Here is a 12,327-nt window from a genome sequence, read left to right on the forward strand (position 1 = left end):
GTTTTCAGGTTAATTGGCTTTAGTAAAGAATGTAAATTGTCCCTAGTGTGTAGGATTGTGTCCTACACACCAGGACATCATTGGTCGGTGCGGACTCGGTGGGCCGAAGGACCTGTTTCCACGCTGTATCTCTAAACTAAACAAAGCTAAATATGTTAGGTTGGATCAAACCTGCATCCCAGGAGTTAGAAGACACAAGCCCTAATGGCTGAGCACCATGATGCTTCCACTTCCATTCCTGTGGCCACGGGATTAGATGTGCAAGATAGGAGGTTCTTTGAGAGGGAAATGACTGGCGGTTCTTGAAGGAAAGATTGGTTAAAGTGGGCAGGTTATATGGTTTTGGGAGCTTAACAGTTAAACCTGTTTGCATTTGATACACTTCACAACCAGGATCAATGGAAAACCACTGGCAGGTATTGTCCCCTTCCTAAACCACCAGTTATACAGCTGTCCAGGGTAAGATCAGCTAACTTGGCGCAGAGCTGGGCTTTAATTTAGCCCGTGGCTGCCAGTATTCCATGTTGCAAAGAATTTAATTTAAAACAGATTTGTTGAGTTCACATGAATTTTATGGTTGTGGAGTGCTAAATAACTTGAGATGCAAATTTGAGAAAGACGTATAGCATTTTCCAGAATATATTATGTTTGCACAGTGTACACCAGAAAGAAATGTCGAGGATATTGCTTTTATTAATCATTAATCTTCCTTGCATTAATAAGGCAAGTTCTGTTTAGTGATGTACTATGTGATTGAAATCTTCATACTCCTTTTTGTGCAAGCTGCCAAAACACTTATTGTAAGATGACTCTTGCAGCAGCCACAGACTGGATAAAATGTTCCATAATGTAACTTTCCTTATCCCAAGGTAATGACCTCACAGCTTTCAACAACTAATATCTTAAACAGATCGGTTTGAAAATACCTGGGGGAGCACTACTGGTGAAGGAAAGTCCTGGGCTGTCTGAAATGTGTGGAAACAATAAAATGTAGACACGGTCAGCATTTTCTCTCAAGACCCGGTCCAGTTGTATGTGTGTGTTTGTTTCAAACAGTAAAACTTACCACATTGTATAGAAACTCAGTCACGTTTATTTTTCCATTTATCCTTTTCTAGTTATCTTTCTTATAGCACAGTGCCACAGCTTCTGCCTCACGGCACTGGGGACCCGGGTTCGATTCTCACCACTGTCCATGTGGAGTTTGCCCGTTCTCCCTGCGACCACACAGGTTTCCTCCTTTGCTCCAGTTTCTTTCCACATCCCAAGCACATGCAGGTTTGAGGGTTAATTTGCCTCTGTAAAATTGCCCCTGGGGCGTTGGTAGTGGATGTGAATGTAGGAAAAACATGGAACTAGTATGAACATGTTTGGTGGTTGCTGAAGGGCCCGGTTCCATGCTGTATCTTTCAACCAACCCACCACCCACTCACCCTTTCTATGGTTTTGTAGAAATAAAGAACTGCAGATGTTGGTTTCTACCAAAGATTGACACAAAGTGCTGGAATAACTCAGTGAGTCAGTGACAAGAAGAGTCCCAACCTGAAACGTCGCCCATCTTTTTTCTCCAGAGATGATACCTGACCTGTTAAGTTATTCCAACACTTTGTATCTATCTTTCCTGCTTTTCAAATTTCACCTCTTTTGTCTGATTTTTCCCAGAAACTACTTGCATAACTACTTCCAATGTTTTCTCAGGGTTTGCTATTTTTGGCTTGCCGTTATACGACTTGTCTAACTGAATAAATTGGCATCAAACTTCTTTTACTCTTTTCCAGGTTTACTCATGTTTCCCTAAGTTTGGTAGTAAATTTACTAGGTTAATTCCCGGAATGGCGGGACTGTCATATGTTGAAAGACTGGAGTGACTAGGCTTGTATACACTGGAATTTAGAAGGATGAGAGGAGATCTTATCGAAACATATGATTATTAAGGGGTTGGACACATTAGAGGCAGGAAACATGTTCCCAATGTTGTGGGAGCATAGAACAAGGGGCCACAGTTTAAGAATAAGGGATAGGCCATTTAGAACTGAGATGAGGAAAAACTTTTTCAGTCAGAGAGTTGTGAATCTGTGGAATTCTGTGCCTCAGAAGGCAGTGGAGGCCAATTCTCTGAATGCATTCAAGAGAGAGCTAGATAGAGCTCTTAAGGATAGCGGTCAGGGGGTATGGGGAGAAGGCAGGAACGGGGTACTGATTGAGAATGATCAGCCATGATCACATTGAATGGCGGTGCTGGCTCGAAGGGCCGAATGGCCTCCTCCTGCACCTATTGTCTATTGTCTATAAATCTGACCGTATCTATCCTCAGGAATGACCCTCGTGTAGATGGGTGGTAAGGGGATCAAGGGAGAGCCGATGGTCAAATTAAAGAGAATCATAGTCATACAGCATGGAAACAGACCCTTCCACCCAACCTGCCCATGCTAACCAACATGCCCCAGCTATACCAGTCCCACCTGCGTGCTTTTGGCCCATATCCCTCTAAACCTGCCTATCATGTACCTGTCTAAATGGATGGAATGAATTACAGGGAATTGAATGGGATCACTCTGAACCAGCATAAACTGGATGGGTCAAATTGTCATGAAAATATGAAGTACGACCTTTTCCTTTACATAGACACAAAGTGCTGGAATAACTCAAGAGACATCACCTATTCCCTTTCTCCAGAGATGCTGCCTGACCCACAGAGTTACTCCAGCATTTTGTGTCAGTCTTCAGTGTATACCAGCAGCTGCAGTTCCTTCTTACACAAATTTCCTTTACATCATCTTTTGGATCAGTCATTAATCACCATTAATATGAAATTGTCTTTGCTCTTTTCTGAATACTTTCCATCTTTATTTGTTCTTGGCTTGTGATAGACGCTCCCACAACGGCCCCTGAGACATCTTGGTTCTTCAGATCTGGCCGTCTATGGCAATTTTTTATCCAATGATTGACATTTTATTCCCATTTAGCTCCTAGTTCCTAATATTGTTTCAGTTGGATATCCTATCCTGTTCCATGATTTCCTGCATGGACCACAGCAACTGGCATCTTTCTCTCCGACCTCTCATTCCTCAACTGCCAAAGTATATCTAATGCCTGGTGGGGCTACACACCATTTGGAGCTCTTTCTCGGTTTCAGAGATGCTGTCTGTCACCATTATTGTAGACACAGCCCAGACCATCACACAAACCAACTTCCCTTCCATTGACTCCATTTACACTTCACGCTGCCTCGTCAAATGCCACCAGCATAATCAAGGACGCGTCTCACCCTGGCCACTCCCTCTTTTCCCCACTCCCATCAGGCAAGAGATACTAGTATGAACAGATTCATACACACTCCAGATTCATGCACACTTCAGATTCAGGGACAGTTTCTTCCCAACTGTTATTAGGCAACTGAACTATCCTATCAACAACTCTGGTAGATGCAGTCTCTTGCTCAGAGTATGTGAATTGAGGACTAGAGGACATAGGTTTGAGGTGAAGGGGAAAAGATTTAATAGGAATCTGAGGGGTAACTTTTTCACACAAAGGGTATGGAACAAGCAGCCAGAGGAGGTAGTTGAGGCTGGGACTATCCCAACGTTTAAGAAACAGTTAGACAGGTACATGGATATGAAAGGTTTGGTGGGATATGGGCCAAACACAAGCAGGTGGGACTAGTATAGCAGGGGAATGTTGGCCGCTGTGGGCAAGTTGGGCTGAAGGATCTGTTTCCATGCTATATCACTCTATGGCTCTATAACTAGAGAGCGATCCTGGGCTACTATCTACCTCATTGGAGACCCTTGGACTATCTTGAATTGGACTTTACTGAATTTTATCTTGCACTAAACGTTATTCCCTTTATCATATATCCGTTCACTGTGGACAGCTTGATTGTAATCATGTATTGTCTTTCCGCTGACGGTACACGTGACAATAAACGAAACTTCATGTAATGGTATGACTCGCAGCAGGGATACTTTTGACTATCAATTATCCCTCAATTCTGAAAATTGCTACACTCACAAGGAATGAAACAAAATAGAAATGTATGCCGAAAAGTATTATGAAGTCATTTATGATCCAGGCAGTATAACTCTTTGTTGTCTTTGTCATTTATGAATGAGGTGATCTACTGGCCACTTTAATTTTGGGATGTATGTCATTGCGTTATTATCGTAGATTGTGGTCGGTATTGAGCTATCAATCTAAATGTTGGTAACAGAAGTTTCAGCTTCCATTCTATCTGATCTGCGTGACCTGTCTGTTCATAACCTCTTCTCTTGCTCCTGCAGGTCCCGAATCATTCAATGACAATGCAACATCCAGTGTACAACTGAGCAAATGGCAGTATTCTCTCTTTAATGTGTCGATCCATGCAGCGATCCGTTCTGGGGACTGGAAATTATTAACTGGATATCCTGGTATGTACAAAAGACATAAGCTCACATAAGTGAACCATAGGGACATCCAGCACGGAAACAGACACTTCGGCCCAACCTATCCATGCCGACCAAGAGGCCCCATCTAAGCTAGTCCCATTTGCCCACGTTTGGCCCTTATCCCTCGAAACATTTCCTATCCATGTAACAGTCCATGTATTAGAATTTTTACTGTTCTAGTATAGAAGGTGGGAGGTCACGTTGCAATTATGTGAGACGTTGGTGAGGCCGAGTATTGTGTTCAGTTCTGGGCACCAAGTTATAGGAAAGATGTCAAGCTGGAAAGGGTGCAGAGAAGATTTACGAGGATGTTGCCAGGACTCGGGGCCTGAGCTGCAGGGAGAGGTTGAGCAGGCTGGGACTCTATTCCTTGCAGCAGGGGATGATGAGGGGTGATCTTATTAGAGGTGTAAAAAAACATGAGAGCAATAAATTGGGTAGATACACAGAGTATCTTACCCAGAGTAGGGAATCGAGAACCATAGGTTTAAGTTGAGGAGGGAAAGATTTAATAGGAACCTGAGGGATAACTTGTTCACACAAACAGTGGTGGGTGTACGGAGTAGATAGTTGAGACAGGTAGCATCGCAACGTTTAAGAAACATTTGGACAGGTGCATGGATAGGGCAGGTTTAGAGGGATATGGGCCAAATGCAGGCAGGTAGGACTAATGTAGATGGGGTATCACAAAATGCTGGAGTAACACAGCGGGTCAGGCAGCGGGTCAGGCAGCATCTCTGGAGAGACGTTTTGGGTCGAGACCCTTCTTTAGAGTGATGTCAGGGGGGGCGGGACAAGAAAGGATATAGGTGGAGACATGAAGACTGGGAGAACTGGGAAGGGGGAGGGGAAGAGAGGGACAGAGGAACTATCTAAAGTTGGAGAAGTCAATGTTCATGCTGCAGGGCTGTAAGCTGCCCAAGCGAAATGTGAGGTGCTGTTCCTCCAATTTGGGGTAGGCCTCACTATGACACTGGAGGAGGCCCATGACAGAAAGGTCAGACTGGGAGTGGGGTGACCTTTCTGTCAACTCCCCCTCCCACTCTCAGTCTGACCTTTCTGTCATGGGCCTCCTCCAGTGTCATAGTGAGGCCCACCGCAAATTGGAGGAACAGCACCTCATATTTTGGATAGGCTCATGGATATGCAGGAAATGGAGGCATATGGATCACGTGGAGGCAGAGGAGATTAGTTGAACTGGGCATTGTGTTCGGCCTGCACCTTGTGGGTGGACGGGCCTTTTCTTGTGCTGTACTGTTCTTTGTTCTAAAGTGAGTGCTACATATGCATGTATCTGCATCTTCCCCCTTTAAATATGTGCCCTGGTTCAAGTTTAGTTTAGAGATACAGCGTAGAAACAGACCCTTCGGTCTGCCGAGTTCACACCAACCAGTCAACCAACGATCACCCCTACACTAGTTCTATCCTGCATACTTGAGACAATTTACAGAAGCCATTTAACCTACAAGCCTGCACATCTTGGGAATGTGGGATGAAATTGGAGCACCCAGAGAAAATCCACACAGTCATGGTGAATGTACAGACAGCACCCTTGGTCAGGATCAAACCCGGGTCTCTGGTGCTATAACGCAGTAACTCCACCGCTGCGCCACTGTGCTGCCCACAAGCATCAGTTCATTTATACTCGGTATTATTATTGTTATTTACAGTATTTAATATAATCATTAGGCCCTTGAGACCATGAACTGTTGTGCATTTATAAGTAAATGCGTTTTATCTTGAGGCTTTCAGAGTTGAGAAAAAAATCTGCATTTGATTAGTAGAAATTCTGGGTTCAGTATACAATAGACAATAGGTGCAGGAGTAGGCCATTCAGCCCTTCGAGCCAGCACCGCCATTCAATACGATCATGGCTGATCACTCTCAATCAGTACCCCGTTCCTGCCTTCTCCCCATACCCCCTCACTCCGCTATCCTTAAGAGCTCTATCCAGCTCTCTCTTGAAAGCATCCAACGAACTGGCCTCCACTGCCTTCTGAGGCAGAGAATTCCACACCTTCACCACTCTCTGACTGAAAAAGTTCCTCCTCATCTCCGTTCTAAATGGCCTACCCCTTATTCTTAAACTGTGGCCCCTTGTTCTGGACTCCCCCAACATTGGGAACATGTTTCCTGCCTCTAATGTGTCCAATCCCCTAATTATCTTATATGTTTCAATAAGATCCCCCCTCATCCTTCTAAATTCCAGTGTATACAAGCCTAATTGCTCCAGCCTTTCAACATACGACAGTCCCGCCATTCCGGGAATTAACCTAGTGAATCTACGATGCACGCCCTCAATAGCAAGAATATCCTTCCTCAAATTTGGAGACCAAAACTGCACTTAGTACTCCAGGTGCGGTCTCAACAAATACGTTGCAACAAATTAGTTTACGCATCCTTAACATCTGGGTGACAGGTTTTCTTTTATCTGCTGCCCTTGTTTGCATAACGCATATCATCGATGCTTTGAATTGTCTTTTCATCGACAATGATTATTGGTGAATTGTCGTGGAATATATGAAAGTCTTGACAAAACTAATACGAAATGTTCTATTTACAACAGGCTGCAGTTATTGGTTCCCACCTCCAACGTTATCAAAACAATCGCAACCAGCACCACCTGGCCCGCCAAAGAAGAACCTTTGGCTTTTTAATATTGCAAATGATCCGGAGGAGACAGTTGATCTTTCTGACCGTCACCCTGTCATTGTTGAGAAGCTGCTGTCAAGACTTCAGTACTATCAGGATGGTGCAGTGCCAATTGTTTACCCAGATGATGACCCAAGGTGTGATCCTGGCAAAGCTGGAGCCTGGGGACCATGGGCGTAGAAACCAAATCATGCATTCACGCAGCATGGAAACAGGCCCCTTGGCCCAACCTACCGCAGTCATCCAGCACAGAAACAGACCTTTGGCCCAACTCGTCCATACCGCCCTAGATGCCCCAGCTAAGCTAGTGCCATTTGCCCGAAACGTCACCCATTCCTTCTCTCCCGAGATGCTGCCTGACCTGCTGAGTTACTCCAGCATTTTGTGTATATATCTCTCTAAACCTTTCCTACCCATGGACCTGTGCAAGTTTCTTTTCAATGCTGTTATAGTATCTGCCTCAACTACCTCCTCAGGCAGCTCGTTCCATATTCCATCAACTGATGAGGGTGCCAATAAGGTTTTTAACTGAGCACTCTGAAGAAGGGTCCCGACTCAAAACGTCACCTATCCATTTTCTCCAGAGATGCTGTCTCACCCGCTGGGTTACTCCAGTATTTCGTGTCTATTGTTATAACTGATCTAGTTTCATTTGCTCACGTTTGGCCCATATCCCTCTCAATCTCTCCTATCCATATACCTATGTAAATATCTTTTAAACGTTGCCTCTGTACCCACCTCTACAACTTCCTCTGGCAGCTCATTCCATCTATACGCCACACTATGCATGAAGAAATTGCCCTTCAGCTCTCTTTTAAATCTTTTCCTTCTTACCTTAAGTTCTATGCCTTCCAGTTCTGGTTATCTCTACGAGGGAAATGGACTATGACCATTCACTATATCCATGCCCCTCATGATTTTAGATACCTCTCTGCAAGGCCACCTCTCAACGGCATGCGCTCCATGGAAAAACCTCTCAGCCCAACTAGCATCTCATATCTCTCGCCCTCGAGTCCTGGTAACATCCTGGTGAATTTTCTCTCCACCTTGTGCAGCACAATGGCATAAAGGATATAATGATTAATTAATCATTCTCATGTGCCACATAATAGTAGACAGTGGTATTTGTACAGAAATGCTAGATTTCAATATCCTGATCTGAGGGTGACTTTTGATACTTGTCCCAATCCAGCCCTAAAGCTGCAAAGATGGACACAAAGTGCTGGAGTAACTTGGCGGGTCAGGCAGCATCTCTGGAGAACAATGACGTTTCAGGTTGGAACCCTGCTTCAGGCTGTGAAGAAGACTGTAGAAGGGATCGGACCCGAAACGTCACCCATCCTTTTTCTCCAGAGATGCTGTCTGACCCATACTCCAGCACTATGTGTCATTCTTTGGTATAAACCAGCATCACCAGTTCTTTTCTACACATCTTTTTGGTGTGTCTCCTTGTGTACATATTGTTTAGAATGATCATTTGCTGCAATGGTACGATAGCAGTTAGATGAAATCTGAGGTAGAAACAAATGCTGGTTAATACGCAAAAGGATTCAGAGAACGCAAAAGGGGCCACAGTTTAAGAATAAGGGGTAGGCCATTTAGAACGGAGATGAGGAAGAACTTTTTCAATCAGAGAGTGGTGAAGGTGTGGAATTCTCTGCCTCAGAAGGCAGTGGAGGCCAGTTCGTTGGATGCTTTCAAGAGAGAGCTGGATAGAGCTCTTAAGGATAGCGGAGTGAGGGGGTATGGGGAGAAGGTAGGAACGGGGTACTGATTGAGAGTGATCAGCCATGATCGCATTGAATGGCGGTGCTGGCTCGAAGGGCTGAATGGCCTACTCCTGCACCTATTGTCTATTGACACAAAGTGCTAGTCAGGTAGAATCTCTGGAAAACATGGGAAGGTGACATTTCGGGACATGATCCTTGTTCAGACTGAGTCTGGAATAGGGTCCCGTCCCAAAACGTCATCAATCCAGTTACTCCAGAGTTGATGCCTGACATGCAGGAGTTACTCCTGCACTTTGTGTCCTTTTGTAGATGAAATCTGAAATGTTAACTGTTTCTACCTGCCTAGATTTTGCCCGATGTCAGTGTTTGCAGCATTTAAAAATTTTCAATATTGATTTTTGTGCTGTTTCAAATTGCCTTCACTGGGGACTCCGCAGTGCTTAAGTACTCTCTGGTTGTGCCTGTTGTTAGATTGTCCTAAATGCTCATGGTTTTCACAACCAGTGGAAGAATACCAATTAATAATGTTATTGCTGCCTTTGAGCCATAGAGCAGCTGAATTCTAGAGAAGGGGGATGCGGTAGGATACAGTTGAGCATTCAGCTGTGACAGTGGTTGTTTGCGTTGCATTCAAACAGCTGACTCTCATTGTGAGAAGAAATGAAGCATTCTCGTGGATTCAGTGAACAATGGAGTTGTCTAATGCAATTGCCTGACTGACTCGACAACTCAAGAATCCCACAGTTTTTCTCAACTGTAAAACTTGGTTTAGATCCCAACAAAGCAGGGTATAATGTTGTTTTATTTGCTTGGTAAAGCTCTACTTGGTCACTTGTTTAGTTTCAGTTTAGTTTAGAGATGCAGCATGGAAACTGGCCCTTCAGCCCACCGAGTACGCTCCGACCAGCGATCACCCATACACCAGCTTTATCCTACACACTGGCGACCATTTGCACAAGCCAATTAAGTTACAAACCTGCACATTTTTGGAATGTGGGAGGAAACCGGAGCACCCAGAGAAAACCCACGCAGTCACAGGGAGAATGTACACACTTGCCTGACCTGTAGTCAGGATCAAACCTGGGTCTCTGACGCTTTAAGGCAGTAGCACTACCGCTGCGCCACTGTGCCACCCATCGTATAAACATGTTTTTTGTCACACATCATGTCAAAATGAGAATGGCTAGCTTCAAAGCTCTAAGAGTACAGGCTACAAGTGGGTGAAAAGTTCAGAGCTAGAAAAAGATCTTAAGAAAATAGAAAAAATTATTGGAAGCCAAGCTCCTAGATTAAAGAAATTACAGATCTTGAGATAATGGCAGTATTTAAAAAGACTGAAGGATAGAGAAACAAAATATGGGCGCAGGAGGATAATTGTTCTCCATGTACAAGATGCATTCAAACGTACAGGGCCAACAGGGTGATGTAGAATAAATATCGCTCCATTCTCTGCATATCCATGTGCCCATCCTAAAGTCTCGTAAATATCGCTATCGCTACCCCTAACACTTTCCCCACATATCACTATTAAACCTCCCCCCTTCTACCTTATAGCTATGCTCTAGTGTTGGACATTTATATCCTGGAAAAATAGGTTCTGATTGTCTGATTTTAAATACTTCCCCGAATCTCTGGCATTCCAGAGAAAGCAATCCAAGTTTCTCCTTGTAGCTAATCCAGGCATCATTTTCGTAAACTGTAGAAACAAACTGCACATGCTGGTTTACACTGAACATAGACACAAAATGCTGGAGTAACTCAGCGGGACTGGCATCTCTGGAGAGAAGGAATGGATGACATTTTGGGTCGAGACCCTTCTTCAAGCTGAGCCTGAAACTCAGCTTGAAGAAGGGTCTCAACCCGAAACGTCACCCATTCCTTCTATCCAGAGATGCTGCCTGTCCCACTGAGTTACTCCAGCATTTTTTGCTTATCATTCTGGTTAAACTCCTCTGCACCCTTTCCAAAGCCTCCACATCCTTCCTGTAATGGGGCAGCCAGAACTGCACAGAATACTACAAATGCAGACGAACCAACGTCCTAAAAAGCTGCGTCATGACTTCCCGTCTCTTGAACTCAATGGCCTCACCGATGAAGCCAAGCGTACCATATGTATTATGAAATGAAGACCAAAATTACCCACATATGATCCTTAGGAAAGGAATCTAAATTTGCTAAAGCCTTATTCTGGTCTTGTTTCCCAAGCTGACCAAGTCTGGCTCTGGTCCTGCTGTTTTTGGCAAGTTTGAAGTTTTTTGGCAAGTTAATGTTAGAAATTGGTCGTGTTGCAGCACCTCCCAGAACTATTGGCAGCATTGCATGTTACTGCTGTATTGGCCGACACTTTGGGCAAGACCAAAGCTATAGAGTGCAGGTGATGAGTACTACCTCTCAAAGGAAAATTGTTTTCTAATGAACGATGTGTAAGATTGTACATTGGCTCACACCCTTTCACGAAGCACTCTTCTAGTAATAATAACTAAACTTTCGGAGAGTTATGGAGTTGAAAGGAGAAAGGGGTGGTCCCTTTATAGCTATGCTATATCTATGCTTCTGTTTTAGCGTGACTGGCTTCACTTTACACACAATACTGGAGTAACTCAGCGGGTCAGGCAGCATCTCTGGAGAAAAGAAATAGGTGACGTTTCGGACCGAGACCCTTCAGACAGAGTCGGGGAGAGGGAAACAAGAGATATGCAAAGGTACAAAGAACAAATGAATGAAAGGTGTGCAGAAGGACAAATCAAAGCCAGCAACGATGATCAAGGAAAGGTGGAGCCCACAATGGTCTATTGTTAGCTGTGGAGAAGGTGGTAACGAGTGGATACAAACAATGAAACTAAGCAGGACGACAGTGAAACTTGTAGGACGACTAGGGTGGGGGAGGGACGGAGAGAGAATGCTTTCTCCTTTTCTTCAGAGATGCTGCCTGTCCCGCTAAGTTACTCCAGCATTTTGTGTCTATCTTCGGTGTAAACCAGCATCTGCAGTTCATTCCTACACATTGGGTCATTTTATAGCAGGCCCCACCAGGATTTGCACCACAGTCGAGGGGTTGAAGGGAGTAGTGTGGAAAGCCTCAAGTACTGCCCTGCTGATCTTACGTCTGTGGTCTCATGAAGGGTCCCGACCCAAAACGTCACCTATCCATGTTCTCCAGAGATGCTACCTGATCTGCTGAGTTACTCCAGCACTCTGTGTCCAGTTGGTTGGAGATTTGTTTCTAAGCCCTGACTTGGCCAGCATTCTCAACCGAACCATCAAGTTGAAGCTCGACAATGTTAACTCCACCTCGTTTCATCCAGATGCTGAACCTGGATGGTCCATCTTGCAACGTGTAAAGGATGTTTTCCGCTTACTTATTTTTCTAGCAATTGATGGTTTTGTAGTTGTAATAACAAAAAGTTAGCTTTTGTTGAACTAGCAACAACTTTAAGAATATTTTAGTGTGCAATTAAATGAAGAAATTGTCAGGCCTGGATAGCGTGGATGTGGAGAGGATGTTTCCACTGGTGAGG

At 44.3% G+C, this 12,327-nt stretch overlaps 1 protein-coding gene across 1 annotated transcript in view; it reads left to right on the plus strand.

The window, feature by feature from the left end:
• Positions 1-10,615, plus strand: part of arsb (arylsulfatase B) — an 86,017-nt gene extending 75,402 nt beyond the window's left edge. Inside the window, exons 7-8 of the mRNA XM_078396745.1 lie at positions 4,281-4,409; positions 6,994-10,615. Of these exons, the coding sequence (XP_078252871.1) occupies positions 4,281-4,409; positions 6,994-7,259 (395 nt within the window). The 3' untranslated portion in view covers positions 7,260-10,615. The remainder of the gene's footprint in view (positions 1-4,280; positions 4,410-6,993) is intronic.
• The last annotated feature ends 1,712 nt before the right edge of the window (positions 10,616-12,327 follow it).

The sequence above is a fragment of the Rhinoraja longicauda genome, chromosome 3 (assembly GCF_053455715.1).
Source record: "Rhinoraja longicauda isolate Sanriku21f chromosome 3, sRhiLon1.1, whole genome shotgun sequence".
Taxonomy (NCBI): domain Eukaryota; kingdom Metazoa; phylum Chordata; class Chondrichthyes; order Rajiformes; family Arhynchobatidae; genus Rhinoraja; species Rhinoraja longicauda.